This window comes from Pan troglodytes, chromosome 3 (genome assembly GCF_028858775.2).
Source record: "Pan troglodytes isolate AG18354 chromosome 3, NHGRI_mPanTro3-v2.0_pri, whole genome shotgun sequence".
Lineage (NCBI taxonomy): Eukaryota > Metazoa > Chordata > Mammalia > Primates > Hominidae > Pan > Pan troglodytes.
The window spans coordinates 3,765,297-3,781,176 of record NC_072401.2 but is presented as its reverse complement, the minus strand read 5'-3'; the positions used below and the strand labels follow the sequence as shown (position 1 = coordinate 3,781,176).

Here is a 15,880-nt window from a genome sequence, read left to right as displayed (position 1 = left end):
TCTTCAGTGAAATAAGACATTCCTGCCTACTCCCTTTTCAATCAGTCCATGAAAAGAATCCCTGTGCACAAAATTCTTTAAACACAGAAAGTAAGTTTTTGATTCCTCTTCATCCCACACTCTCAATTCGTCTATTATACTTTTCCTGAGAAAATTCTGGGTCTCACCCAAATTTCCTGAATTGCTCAAATTCAGAAAGCACTTTGAAATCTTAACTTGCTGGTTTAAAAGCTGGTTATACAACAAGGGAAGAGCAAAAACACGTTTTAACTTGTCAGACACAGGCAGGCGGGTGGGTGCACTCCTCAGACACACAGCGCTCTATCACACTGGTGTTCAGGGCCATGGCAGTTCTCTTAACAAACAGCTTCCAAAACACACGCCGAGGCCACCTGGGTGTCACAGAAAGCGCCCCCAGAATTAACTCACCTAGAACCCGCCCACAAGGAGACAGGGAAAGGCAAACAACCCGTCTTTCCTGAGGGCATCAAATGGCAAATACACTTTCACAATTTGAAAACTTTATGAAAAATAAAAAATATATACATCAGAAATTGTGACTTACCGCCATCAGACACAGTTGCAGACTGAAAGAAAAGAGAGAGAGACATGAGTTAATTAAGCCTCATGACAAAACTCCAGGAAACGAAAAGTCCATCTGAGGAACACAAGGGGCAGACTCTGGGAGGTTCGCAGAGGCACTCTCCAGGTGGAGGTGTCCCGGGAAAGCCAGGCGGCCCAATGAGTCAAGAGCCACGGCTCCCACTCCGCCCAAACTAGGTGACACCTAACAAGAGGAAGTCATCCTTTTCATGTGAAAAGAACAGATCCCAACATGTCTGACATTACAGTCTTAGTAACAGCGTCAATGAAACCAACTTCACAAACTTCAGTAGCATCATGCCCTGTAAGTTACACACACACTGGGGGCAGCCACCAACAGCCCGCTCAGTGCCCACGTGCCGTGACGCCACCCAGGGCCATACTCGCTGCCCCTCACGCTCTCCAGCATCACTGCCCTCCCACAGGGGTGGAACGGGGCCTAGAGAGGCGCAATGACCACTCGGGGTGGCAGCAGAGGAGTCAAGCCCAGAGCCAAGCCCCGGATCTGGTGCCCGCCCACCCAAGCAGTGCAAGAGCGGCCACCAGCAGGAGGGTTGGGGAGACGCCTCTGAGGAAGGGGCTTGGAACAGTGGAAGGGGCTGGAGGAGAGCAGGGTGGCTGGCTTAAAGGCACCAGGGACAAGAACAAACAAGTCAAGTTATGAAGGAGGGGTGGCAGGCGGTACCGGAAGGCCAGCGTGACCAGGAGGAGGCCGAGAACTCGAGACAGTCAGCTGAGCCAGGAGGAAGCCGAAAAGAACAGGAAGCCACGGCGGCCCCAACGGGAGCCCTGATCAGGGCGACCTGGCACTGCACTGGCAGGAAGGGCCCAGGGCGCGGAGCCGTCAGGCAGGTGCGGGACAAGCCCAGGACTCAGCCCAGGAAGGAGAGGAATCAGAAGAGGCGGGCTCACCAGGGGACACGGATGCCAGGAAGTGAGAGGGGGTGAGCAGAATGGAGCTCCAGAGGCTGGACAAACCCGTGTTTGATCTGATCCCTGGGCGGACACTCTGCTGCTATCTAGGCAGGAACCCCTTCCTGCGGGGACCTCCCAGACGGCCTGGCAAGGACCCACTTCTGTCCTCCTCTCTGCCAAGGCGAGGGCTGCCAGGGCCAGGGGAGCAAACGAGAAGGTGCTGCCGTGATGGGCAACCTGGTACCTCCTGGCCACTCCCGAGAAGTGGAGGTCACTGGGGCTTTAAGACCCCCCCACGCCGAAGTCCAAACAAGTGAGGCCCAGAGGAACCTCCCAAGGGGGAGGGGACCAAGGAAAAGGAGCCAGGGCTTCCAGCTGCTGCCCCTACCGTGTGGCCCTCCAGGACACACACTGTATGAGTTTTAACACGAGCAGCACACCCACTGGAATTCTGCACATCCTGTCTGACCACCCCAACCTCGGCACAGGGCCCCAGCCCTGCCTCCCAGCCTGCCGGCAAGGGCAACCATGCCCCGACACAGCCTGGGCATCCGGGGTCCACTGCCAGCCCTGGCCCTGCGACCTACACCAGCTACGCGCATCCTCCTCCCCCGCAGAGTCTGTCCTCTGGCACCCAAAGTAAGCCCCCTGACAGGCACTGTGTGAGACCACCTGGGGCCAGCTTCGGAGGGTCCTGCCCCCCGACCCACTTCCCAGTAGTGAAAACACACAGCAGTCTGCATCCACCTCTTCACTGTCCTCTCATTGGCCAGGAAGGGGAAAGAGCACACACCCCTCAAGCCAACATGTGGCCCTTGGCCCTCAGCCGCAGGGACTGGTTTTTATCAGAGGCTCTGGGGCAGCCACGTCACAGATGCTGACATACACATTTTGGAAGGCTGTCATTCCTTCCATGCCCGCAATAAATCATCCACAATCATGTCGCAATCTAAATAATATCACAGGAAGGCTGGGCGCAGTGGCTCACACCTGTAATCCCAGCACTTTGGGAAGCTGAGGTGAGTGGATCACCTGAGGTCAGGAGTTCGAGACCAGCCTGGTCAACATGATGAGACCTCGTCTCTACTAAAATATAAAAATTAGCCGGGCGTGGAAGCGGATGCCTATAATCCCAGCTACTCGGGAGGCTGAGGCAGGAGAATCGCTTGAACCCGGGAGGTGGAGGTTGCAATGAGCCGAGATCGTGCCACTACACTCCAGCCTGGGTGAGAGAGTGAGACTCCGTCTTAAAATAAATAAATAATATCACAGGCAATCTATACCTTTGAGATTATGAGAAGAAAATCCACAAGGCCATACACAAAATCAGAAATGCTGTCAATAAGATCTGAAAGATAAATCATAAAATGTAAACTTCATAAATATGAAGGAGGTGTTTCACTTCATGTCACGCTCATGAGTAAAATTCAATTCTCAGAATCTGGCAGGCCGAACAAAGTGCTCTAGAAAACCTCTATACACGCAGCATTTACATCCCCCAAATTAGCTGAAACTTGAGAACCAGGAGAGAGGAGTGTCCCAGAGGCCAAACAGACTGAAGGAGAAGGTGGCCAGGGAGTGTGTGATGCCCACTGAGAGGCCAAAGAAGATGGGCATGGGCCATCGCTGCTCCTGTGATGGGCACAGGCTGCGGGCACGTAGGGCTAGACCAGAGCCTCTGGGAGGCTCTAAGACAGTGCACGGATGCAGGTAAAGTGTAGAGCTGTTTTAAAAGTAAACTTTACCTTTTCAAACAGTTTTAAATTTATGGAAAAATTTATTTTAAAGACAGTAGAGAGATACACATACTTTTTTTTTTTTTTTGACAGTCTCGCTCTGTCACCAGGATAGAGTACAGTGGCATAATGATGGCTCATTGCAGCCTCAATCCTCCTGGGTTTGAGCAATCCTCCCATGTCAGCCTCCTAAGTAGCTGGGCTCCAGGAGTTCACCAACATGCTCAGCTACTTTGTGTATTTTTTGTAGAGATGGGGTCTCATTCTGTTGCCCAGGCTGGTCTTGAATTCCTGGCCTCAAGCAATCCTCCCACCTTGACCTCCCAAAGTGCTAGGATTACAGGTGTGAGCCTCCATACCCCACCCAAACATGCTTTTTAATATACCGCTACTCCAAAAAGAGTAAAGGGAAATCCCTGAAAAGAGACGAGGAAGGAATAGAGGGGGAAGCAGTTAGAAAATGCCAATGCCACTAGGGCCGGGTAGCCCGCAGTGAGCCTCAGCCACAGCACGGTTGTCCCCTCAACCTGAGATCCTCCATCCAGCTCAGCCATGGCCCTCAGGGAGTAGTGTTGTCCTAGGTGCAACACTCCTGGAAGCCACATATATTAATGCAAATCCTTCCAGAAAGAAAACAGCCCAACAGGGGCCCTCAGGAGTTCCAGATAGTGAGCCCACTCGAATATGAGTTCACTATGAAAAACCCAAGGAGAAGCCCAGCATGAGTGGGTATCAGCAGAGACAACAATGAGCAGAGTCTCAGACACGGGAACAATCTAATGCAGAGCATTGAGTAACCATCTGTGAAGCTGTCGAGAAACAAAGGCTGAAGCAGAACATGAGCACAGTGCAGGTCGGAAACAGAACCATATGGAATGTCTGACAGTGAAAATACAGTAAGTAAAGATTCAATAGGAAGGCTAAACATAGATTAGGCAGTTGAAGAGAGGATTTGGGAACTGGAAGATGGAACTGAAAACAATCACACTGACCACAGTACAGAGGGATGGGCAGAGAAAATAAGGAGGAGTGAGAGACAGCAGCAGAGAACTGAGGTGGTCTCCTCAGGATCTGAGATTCAAAAACGACTGTGGAGAACTCCTGAAGACCGTCACCTACAAATGGTGCTGTGAGCAGGACTAATGCAAGCCAGCAAGACTTTTCAGTGGATCCCATGATGTTGATCTCCCAAGGTGGTCACAGGAATCAAGACACCCACCACAGTGGCTCAGCACAGCATCCAGTTGGCACTCAGCACAGATATACTAATCATCAGTGTCGCTTCCAGGCCACGGCTGGGCTTGCCTGTGCTCAGGAGTGGAGCTGAGGAGGAGGCAGAGTGACTGAGGGCTTGTCTCAGCATCAGGAAGGGCAGGGAAGGAGAGGGCACCTTGCGGTTCCTTTCTTCATTTCAAAAAGGGACATTATATCTCTGACAAGAACTTTTAGAAGTTATGTCATCAATGCAAGTGGAAAAAATAATGCAAAATGATTTCATGGTATAATCACAAATATGTAAAATTTTCTTTAAAATGTAAGATCTGTGAAAATACACTCTTAAATACTGAAAAGACATAACTAGCCACAAAGGAACAATATCCAAAGCTAACAGCAGTCAACCGCCCTTGAATGGTGATGTTACGACTATTTTTTGACAAATAAAACTTTGTGGTGTACAAAGCGGTGCTGGGTGCTGGCAGGGAAGCCTCTGGCCTTCACATACAGGTGGCTGGACCTCAGTTTACACAGTGCACAGCTCTCTCACTCCCAGGTATATTCATTAAACAAAAGCAGTAAGATTCATGGTAATTATAAATGATCTCTTTGCAAATTAAGTAATCTTGTCAGGAAAAGTCATGACCAATTTCTCTGAAAGTATGAAAACTTGAAGGACAGCAGTTTGATGTCCAGGTGATATGGTTTTGTTGTGTCCCCACCAAAATCTCATCTTGTAGTTCCAATAATCCCGTGTTGTGGGAGGCACCCAGTGGGAGGTAACTGAATCATGGGAACAGTTACCCTCATGCTGTTGTGATAGTGAGTTCTCACAAGATATGACGGTTTTATAAGGGGTTAGTCCCTCTTTTGCTCAGCACTTCTCTCTACTGCCACCATGTGAAGAAGGACGTGTTTGCTTTCCCTTCTGCCATGATTGTAAGTTCCCGGAGGCCTCCCTAGCCATGTGGAACTGTGAGTCAATTAAACCCATTTCCTTTATAAATTACCCAGTCCCAGGTATTTCTTCACAGCAGCATGATAACAGACTAATATAGTAAATTGCTACCAGAAGTAGGGTGCTGCCGTAAAGATACCTGAAAATGTGCAAGTGACTTTGGAACTGGGTAACAGGCAGAGGTTGGAACTGTTTGGAGGGCTCAGAAGAAGACAGAAATATGTGTGGAAGTTTGAACTTCCTAGAGATCTGTTGAATGGCTTTGACCAAAATGCTGACAGTGATACGGACAACGAAGTCCAGGCTGAGATGGTCTCAGACAGAGATGAGGAACTTGTTGGGAAGTAGAGTAATGGTCACTCCTGCTATGCTTTAGCAAAGAGACTGATAGCACTTTGTCCCTGCCCTAGATATCTGCGGAACTTTGAACTTAAGAGAGATGATTTAGGGTGTCATGCAGAAGAAATTTCTAAGCAGCAAAGCATTCAAGAGGAAGCAGAACATAAAAGTTTGAAAAATTTGCAGCCTGATGATGTGATAGAAAAGAAGAAAAAATTTTCTGGGGAGAAATTCAAGCCTGCTGCATAAATTTGCATAAGTAATAAGGAGCCAAATGTTAATCACTAAGACAATGATGAAAATGTCTCCAGGGCACATCAGAGACCTTTGGGGCAGCCCCTCTCATCACAGGCCTGGAGGCCTAGGAGGGAAAAATTGTTTCCTGGGCTGGACCCAAGGCCTCCCTGCTCTATGCAACCTCAGGACATGGTGCCCTGAATCCCAGCTGCTTCAGCTCCAGCCATGGATAAAAGGGGCTAACGTAGAGCTCAGGCCATTGCTTCAGAGGGTGAAAGCCTCAAGCCTTGGCAGCTTACATGTGGTATTGGGCAAAGAAGTCAAGAATTGAGGTTTGGGAACCTCTGCCTAGATTTCAGAGGATGCATGGAAATGCCTGGATGTCCAAGTAGAAGTTAGCTGCAGGGGTGGGGCCCTCGTGCAGAACCTCTGCTAGGGCAGTGTGAAAGGGAAATGTGGGGTTAGAGTCCCCACACAGAGTCCCCACTGGGACACTGCCTAGTGGAGCTGTGAGAAGAGGGCCACCCTCCTCCACACCTCAAAATGGTAGATCCACCAACAGCTTGCATCATGCACCTGGAAAAGCTGCAGACACTCAATGCCAACCCGTGAAAGCAGCTGGGAGGGGAGGTGTACCCTGCAAAGCCAAAGAGGCAGAGATGCCCAAGGCCGTGGGAGCCCACCTCTTGCATCAGCATGCCCTGGATGTGGGACATGGGAGTCAAAGGAGATCATTTTGGTTTAATGACTGCCCTATTGCATTTTGGTCTTGCATGGGGCCTGCAGCCCCTTTGTTATGGCCAATTTCTCCCATTTGGAATGGGGATATAGACCCAATACCTGTAATCCCATTGTATCCTGGAAGCAACTAACTTGCTTTTGATTTTATAGGCTCATAGACAGAAGGGACTTGCCTTGTCTCAGATGAGACTTTGGACTTGGACTTTTGAGTTAATGCTAGAATGAGTTAAGACTTTGGGGGAACTGTTGGAAAGGCATGATTGTGTTTCAAAATGTGAGGATATGAGATTTTGGAGGGGTCAGGGGTGGAACGATGCAGTTTTGCTATGTCACCACCCAAACCTAATCTTGAATTGTAGTTCCCATAATCCCCATGTGTCATGGGGGGGAGTCAGTGGGAGGTAATTGAATCATGGGGGCAGTTACCCCCTGGTGATAGTGAGTGAGTTCTCATGACAGCTGACGGTTTTATAAGGGGCTTTCCCCCTTTTGCTTGGCACTTCTCTCTCCTACTGCCATATGAAGAAGGACATGGTTGCTTCCCCTTCTATCATGATTGTAAGTTCCCTGAGGCCTCCCCAGCCATGTGAAACTGTGAGTTAATTAAACCTCTTTCCTTTAAAAATTACCCAGTCTCAAGTATTTCTTCATAGCAGCATGAGAACAGACTAATACAACAGGTAATATTAAATTTTTATTTAATGTATGCAATATGATATTTTAATATACGTATACACTGTAATATGATTATCACAATCAAGTGAATTAACATGTACCTCCACCACCTCACTTAGTTGCCTTTTTTGTGTGTGGTGAGAATCTATTCTCTTAGCAAATTAAGATTTACTCTCTTAGCAAATTTCAAGCATACAATAAATGCAGCATTATTAACTACAACCACCAAGCTGTACATCAGGTCTCTAGAACTTATTCATCTTATAATTGGAAGTCTGTATCCTGTGTCCAACATCTCTCCACCACTACCGCCAGGCACTGGTAAGCACCAATCTACTCTCTGCGTCCATGAATTCAATGTTTTTAGAGTCCACATATAAGTGAAGCCACACGTTTGGCTTCATCCATGTTGTTGCAAATGGCAGGATTTCCTTTAAGGCAGAATATGCTATTCTCATTCTCTCTCTAAACACACACACACACACACACACACACCGCATATTTCCTTTATCCTTTGGTTTTCATAACTTAGCTATTGTGATTAACACTTCCATGAACATGGGAGCACAACTATGAGAGACTGATTTTATTTCCTCTGGAGATATACCCAGTAGTGGATCATATGGTAGTTCCATATTTAATTTTTCAAGGAACCTCCATGCTGTTTTCCACAATGGCTGTACAAGTTACATTCCCACCAACAGCGCAAGGGTTCCCTCTTCTCCTATCCTCACCCACACTTGTTATCTTTTGCCTTTCTGATAACAACCATTCTACAGACATGCAGTGACAGCTCACTGTTGTGACTGCATTTCTCTGGTGATGGGTGATGCTGAGACCTCTGCATATACCTGTTGGCCATCTGTAGAGCTTCTCTGGAAAAATGTCTACTATGGCTCTTTGCCATTTTTCAATTGGGTTATTTGGTTTTTGCCACTGAGTTGTATGAGTTCCTTATGTATTTGGATATTAACCCCTTACTGGATATACAGTTTGCAAGTATTTTCTCCCATTCACAGGTTCGTTTTTCATTTTGTTGGTTGTTTCCTTTGTTGTGCAGAAACTTTTTACTTCAATGTAATCCCACCTGTTTACTTTTAGTTTTGTTGCTTGTTCTTTTAGTGTCATGTCCAAAAAAAAAATCATTGCTGAAACTGATGTCATGGAGCTTTCCCCTGTGTTTTCTCCTAGGAGTTTTTTTGGTTTCAGGTCTTAAGTGTCTTTAATCCATTTGTGAGCTGATGTTTGTGTATGGTGTGCGATGAGGACCCCATTTCTCCACATGACTTCAGGGGTAGCCATTCCCACATCTCCTGGCACATGTGGACCACTGTAAACATGTTTATGAATTAAAGCACAGCATTCCTAATGTGTACTCTCATATACAGTACTATTTGTATTAATAACTTGTTTTCATTGGCCTATACTTCTTGGATTCTTCCCAAATTTCCATATATACACATTATACTTACAAAAAAAGTACAGCCACAAAAACAAAGCCACCCATGGAAAAAGACCCCAGTAAGTCAGCACTTTTCGGTGCTTACAATTTAAACATATACCGTAATTAAACAGCTCTAAAAATTTCTATAACATGCCTCCAGAATTGGAATTTACACTCAAGTAAACACATTTCTGTTTTAAAGAAACTGACGAAGTATTTTAAAATGTAACTTAAGTCCACACAACCTCTGCTCCTCGGTGGGTCTCTTGAACATGGCAGCTCAGCTGACAAGGACTTAACTGCTCCTCTGCAGGCAGTCTGTCTGGGCCACCCACATTCACGGATATTTTGAAATTAATGTTTTGAAAGTTTTAAATTATTTATATGAGTAGTGTCACATGAGGAATCTAACCTTTATTAAGGTTTATTCTGTTAGTAACACTAGACAAAAGGAATTATTAAAACACATAATTTCCAAATTCTATTGGTTTACAGTAATATACTGTAATATACATTTTTCATTTTCAGCCACTGACAAAATTTTCTACCTTGAACATAAAAACTATTCAATCACCACTTGATGTTTCTAAAAAAACGGACCAAAGGCCTGCAAGTTGCTCAAATGCACTAAATGTTTTCAATACAAAGAGAAGAAATATAAATAAATGAATTAAGAATTTAATAATCAGCTGGGCATCGTGACTCATGCCTGTAATCCCAGAATTTAGGAGGCCTAGAAAGGAGGATCACTTGAGCTCAGGAGTTCGAGACCAGCCTGGGCAACATGGCAAGACACTGCCACTACAAAAAATACAAAAATTAGCTGGGTGTGGTGGTGTGTGCCTATAGCTCCAGCTACTTGGGGGGCTGAGGCAGGAGGATCGCTTGAGCCCCCTAAGTAGCTGGGACTCTGATGGCTCCTGCACAGAGGGACCCAGTCCCTTCCTGCTGGAAGAAAATCAAGGCTGCAGTGAGCCGTGATCACACCACTGCACTCCAGCCTGGGTGGCAGAGTGAGACCCTGTCTCAAAAAAAAAAAAAAAGAATTTAACAATCCAATTTGCACCTAATATATGCTTTACCTTTTAAAATTTCATCCTTCATATTTCAAGGCAATCTCTTGCTGGACTAAATGCAGAAGAGCACAGCATCCACGCCAGAGGCTGAGACTGAGGCCTCGGAAAGGTGCATCTGGGAGGGTCTCTGAGGTGCGCAAGGCTGAGTGCAGCACAGAGCGAGTGTTCAGGAGAAGATGCCCTGGCTTAGTGGCTCACTGCACTCCCACATGCTGGGATGCTCTCTGCTCCACTAGCACAGGGGTCTTCAGACCCAGCCATGACCCTCCAAGGGACCGGCAAATCAATTCACAGTCTGTGAGCAGCATTTTTTGAAAAATGAAATGGGATGAAACGGAACAACACGGAAGGGAAGCATGCAGCATGTCTCCAGGCCCGTGCTGTCTGTGAACCCCACTTCTGAGCTGCAAGTCCGTGTGTGGACACAGTGCATGTGCATGCCTGTGAGCAGGGTCTTGGAGGGCACGTGTCTCCCCCCAGGGTGGCAGCGCAAGGACTTCGATGGCCCCTGCACAGAGGGACCCAGTCCCCTCCTGTTCCATCTTCCTCCCCACTCCTCAGCATGGTGCCCTCCTCACTGCAGCCCAGCTCCCACATGCAACCTCGCCTGGCAGAGCAGCCACCACGATCTGCGGGGAGGGCAGCCCACCTGGGGCTGAGACACAGACCTGCGCTTCTCCCTTTAAAGTGTGTGTGTGTGTGTGTGTGTGTGTGTGTGTGTGTGTGTGTGTGTGTTCCAAGGAGCTTTTCAACCCTGAATAAAATCAGAAGGAACTGAACCAGGGCAAAAACCAAAATGACAGCCTTTCAAAGCAGCAGCAGCTAATATTCATTTCATATCCTTGGCGGAGCCTACGATAATATATTCTGACAACTTTTGAGCCCAAAGTAGTGTCCTCCTGGGACAGCAGTAGGGGCCATCTGACTTTGGGATGCTCCTCCTTGTCACACCATAACCCTCTGTTGGGACAAACACCACACAGGCCTTTGCCCTCCTCAGCTCGCCCAGTCTCAGAAGCCAAGGGCCCTCCAGCACGCAGACAGGTGGCAGGCTGCCAGGCATCCAGGCCGACATTCGTGACTCAGGTTTCCAATGTGTCAGTGCCAACCCCCCGCAAGGAAAGATGAGCGTAAAAGTCAGCTGTGCTGAGAGGCTCTGGACAGGGACTGGAGCTCACACAGCTGGCCACCAGGAGCTCATCCCGTGCTGGAGATGAGGCTGGAGATGAGGCTGGAGATGAGGCTGGAGATGAGGGCTGGAGATGAGGGCTGGAGATGAGGGCTGGAGATGAGGCTGGAGATGAGGCTGGAGATGAGGCTGTAGATGAGGGCTGGAGATGAGGCTGGAGATGAGGGCTGGAGATGAGGCTGGAGATGAGGCTGGAGATGAGGGCTGGAGATGAGGGCTGGAGATGAGGCTGGAGATGAGGCTGGAGATGAGGGCTGAAGATGAGGGCTGGAGATGAGGCTGAGAGATGAGGGCTGGAGATGAGGCTGGAGATGAGGCTGGAGATGAGGGCTGGAGATGAGGCTGGAGATGAGGGCTGAAGATGAGGCTGGAGATGAGGCTGGAGATGAGGGCTGAAGATGAGGCTGGAGTTCACGCCCAGGGAAACGTTTCCTCATATGAACCAAGACTCAGCGACTGTCTCAAAATGACCTCCCGTGCAGCTAAACCCTGGTCTCTGAGCCTCCTGTCTCCCTCAGTCTGGCCCCTGAGCTCTGACCCCTCCTGGCAGCCCCCTTGGCGGTGTCTGGCATACCCATGGGTTGGTTACGGGGTTATGAACTGCTCTGCCCACAGGGACAGGCGGTGCATGGCAAACGCAAGCTGAGAACGCTCCCACTCACTTGGCAAAGCATCTGCTGAGCCCCCATGACGTGGCGAGCCATCCTGAGATGCTGGATGTACAAAACAAACATGCAAACCCCAAACTGGCAGCCCTGCCCTGCAGAGCCCAGTCCAAGGCAGAAAGCCATGGGGCAAAGAGCAGGGGCGGCTAGGATGGCGCTGCTCACTCTGGCAGGTGCATGGACAGGGCAGGGCAGGGGTAGCTGGAGGCTCTGTGGTGCTCCAGGCAAGAGATGGGGACGAGGGCAGGCTGCAGCAATGAGGATGAGAAAGTGTAAACTCAGGGATTTTGAAGGCCGAGCCCAGGAGCTTGCTGACGTGGAGTATCAGAGGGTGTGGGCTCAAGCAGAAGGGACAGGGACATCCCTTCCTGAGATGTGGCAGACTGAGGGAGGGGTACACCGGAGGCGAGGGGAGAATCCAAGTCTTGTTTGGTACTTAAGTCTGAGGGGCCTCCTGGATGTCCGAGGAGAGACGGTGAGAAGATGTGGACCTGTCACTGAGACCGGGGCCCAGGGCAGAAGTGTCTGCTGCAGGGCCAGGCTGGGAGGGCAGCATGCGAGGGACGAATCGAGCCTGTCGTGGAAGGTGGTAGGGGAAGGAGACCGGTCCCCGCCCAGCCTAGGCCTCCCCCGTGAAGACCTGACAGTGGTGAAAAGCCAGTGGAGTCGGAGGAGAGGAGGGGAACCCGGAGGGCGCTGCTGCAGAAGCCCAAGGCAAGCTGGCCCAGCACTCGGAGCTCGGCAGCTCCTGCTGTCTGCGGAGGGCCGGGGTCCCTGCATCATGCGTAGGATGGCAAGCGTTGCAAGGAACCTCAACCAGCCTCCACATCCGCCCAACGGAGACAGGGATGCCTGCGTTCACAGAGCCGCGTGGGACATGGTAGGAGAAGGTGCTGAGTGCTCAAGGGCCTCGCCAAGCGGGCTCGCTGCCTTCCTCCTCAGGACCCAGGGGAAAGGGCTGGGGGTTTTGGGCCCGAGAAGGATACACCTCTGACTATGTAACATGGACGGACAGCTTACAGCATAAGGTGTCCAATTTCTCAATGAAAAGAAGGGGGAAGAGGTGAAAATAGAAATGTATTAAAACAGTTTTTCTCAAATATACTTGGATCTTTCCTTATATAGATGACGAGACTCAGAGTGTCAGAAAACGAGAGAAGAATCTGCAACCAGCATCTGAAGTGGGATGCGCTGATGCTCGCCGGCACAGACTCCAGGCCCTCCTGCACCAGGCTCAGGGCAACAGAGGTCTGGGGCGAAAGGTAAGCTGACCGACACAGCAGGACACAGGCGAGCAGAGGCCAGGCACACGGCCACAGCACACAGGGTGTGCACGCCCTGCAATCCCAGCACCAGTCAGCACTGCACTTCGGGGTCCCAAAGGAGCATGGGCACACGAGGGCCATTTAAGAGACACGGTCAGTGACACTGATGAGAGAGACTGGGCTAATCCAGGCTGGAAAAGAGACACGGTGAAATGCGAACACCTTCCCTGATGGCCCACCAAACTCATGCTACAGAGACTCAGAAATGACCCAGCAGAGGTGTCCACAGACACGTCAGCCCAGGCACGCCCCCGAAACCCTCTTGTGTCCTGCGGCGGCCATCAGCCATGCACCACTGCCACCAGCCTCAGGCCCTAACACAACCTGGTCCCGCAGGGGCTGGGACTCTCTGTCGGGGGACCCTGGAGCCTGGCCCAGCCGGCCCGCCCGTGGTAGACTCGCGAGGGAAGAGTGAAGGTTCCAGTCAAATGGCATGGGGCCCAAGGCTGCAGCCAGAGTGACTGCTGCGTGTCGCCAGCGGCCACCGCCCCCTCGTGACCACACTCCGTCTTCCTCATTATCCTTTCACTTCCCCAGGCAGGACACGGGTCCTGCCCTCTGCCCTGCATGAGCGTCTGTCTGCCTCGAGCCTCGCTGCCAGGTCTCACCGCATCCTCTGTGTGACCACAGCCACGCAGGGCCACAGACTGCACCAGCTCCCACGCCTCCTCCCTCCTGCCCTTCCTCAGCGACCATGGCCTCCACACTGCCTACAAGAGAATATTCCACGTTTTTAAACAGTGCAACCCTTTTTAAAGATTTTTAAAATATTAAACAGAACGTCAATGCCTGAAGGGGAGAGAAGCCCTGTGGTCTCTAGGAAGTTCTTTCTGTCACACTCTGGCAGCCTGAAGACAACCCCGTGCTGAGAGAAATGAAGACAAATCTACACCACACCTCATGTGCTCCCAAGTCTCTAAAGGGCTTTGCCTTGAGAAACAAAGTTTCTGCCAAGTGTCTGACACTGCAGAACTTCTTTTCATGAAGGAAGGAAAGGACACCCTGAGACGTCACAAAACCACACCCTGATGGCCGCCGCCACCTCCATGCCGGCCACACAGGGCACACCTGGGGGGGCCAGCGTGGATGCACCCGAGGCGGCCTCTGACAGCTGAGGACTAAAGTCAAACCCCTAGCTCAAGCACAGGGGGAACATCGGGGAAGCCAACAGCTCGGGCGGCTCCGCGACAACTGTCATGCTCGTCCAGCCGTGGGCCAGCAGGGCCTTCACCTGGGCACTCACTTGCAGTGGGGACTTGTTCCCACGACTCACAGGAGAGGTGGAACTGCCCCGGAAAGTCCCACCCAGGACCCTGTGACAGCCACAGGCTGGCTGAACGGCCGCTGCCTGCCAGGGAGGCTCAAGCTGGGCTGCCCAGGGCTGCAGCAGCCCCCCAGCCCAGAGCAGCCACCCCACAGCAGGGCACCCTGGGAGGGGTGCGCAGACAGACCACGAGGGCTCTCTTCCTCCAGGCAATTCCTATTTCTTTGGGGCTGGGGTCTCCGTGCCTCCTCTCAGCACCTAACTAGCATCAGAGCCTGCAACACCTGACGCCACATGGTTTATGAAACAGGATGAGGTGCCCCGATTAGGTGACAGGCACGGGCATCTTCCCGGCCTGCCAAAGCCAGGGAACCAGGCATCGACTGATCTGGCCAGCCAGAGCCTCCATTCTCTCCAAGTGGAAATCCCGGCAGCTCCCCCGCGTGCTCTTTGAATGGAGTCGGGCAACAGCTCCTAGAAAGGCGGGGGCATCCTCCCCCTCAAGATGAGGGGAGCTGGAGACACACGGAACTCCAAAAGAGCGCTGCTGCGGACACGGACGGTGGCACCCCAGCATTCCCTGACCCTCCCATTTTTTAGAACAACTACCTGAGGCTTAGAAGGAGAAGCAATTCTGCCGACCCCAGAGGCTTTCCAGCCCCTCGTCTGCTGGCCAGGGCCCAGCCAGGCAGAGCTGCAGCAGAGACGCCCACCCACCCGCTGTGCCTCTGACTGCGAGAGGGGGAGCCCCTCACTTCTGATGCCTGACGACCACACCAGCCAGATTCCAATACACTCCCGTGAACAACTTATCTGCCAGTGTAAGCATTTGCAAGAGCTTCAAAAGGAAGTCCAAATCATGTAAACAGATACTTACAAAGGCAGGTTTTTAATGACTTTACTCGGAATAAAAAAACAAAATTTTCTGCACCTTGCCTGGATATACACTGAGATGAAAGTGCTGCCTACACATAAGTACAAATGGCTAACTGATTAACTGGCCCATTAAACCCACGACAGCTCCAAAATTCACTTTCCGACGCAGGATATGAAACAGAGGTTACAGGAACACATTCCCCCTGCGCCAAGACAGCCAGAGGCGGCCCGCGGCAGGCACGCCCCAAAGAAGACCAGAGCTGCTCCCCGAGCCTCACGCAGCTTCACCTTCCAAGCAGCTTTCCACGTGCACAGAAAGCCGGTTGATTTCATCAGGCTCATGCTGGCCCTGCCCAGCAGACCCATGTCTATTTCCCACTTAAAAGGAAGGACGCGGCTCATTTTCCTGTTCCCAACCTCTCCATGCCCCTCATCTCTAAACTAGTAGTTTGTCCTTCGCTTCTCTACAGAAGACTTTAATTAGATATTAGAAAAACATTAAGATTATACAATTCCCAGAAAAGAATGAATTCGAAATCAGTGCCCAGTAATTACTAAGACTTCTGTACATAATTTAAATTTATTTTTATCTTTGCACCAACACAGCCTTAAGAGGAAAATA

The 15,880-nt window shown here is 50.5% G+C and overlaps 1 protein-coding gene across 11 annotated transcripts in view; it reads right to left on the bottom strand.

The window, feature by feature from the left end:
• The window catches only part of RGS12 (regulator of G protein signaling 12), a 149,432-nt gene that overhangs the window by 54,932 nt on the left and 78,620 nt on the right, over positions 1-15,880 (bottom strand). For 8 of the 11 annotated variants that reach the window (XM_063808595.1, XM_009447270.5, XM_009447272.4 and 5 more), the window contains one exon: positions 566-587. The exons of 2 other annotated variants lie outside the window; for them this stretch is intronic. In XM_063808595.1, the coding sequence (XP_063664665.1) occupies positions 566-587 (22 nt within the window). Of the gene's footprint in view, positions 1-565; positions 588-1,288; positions 1,348-15,880 lie in introns of those variants that run through there. One more of the 11 variants, XM_009447273.5, reaches the window with a different exon arrangement.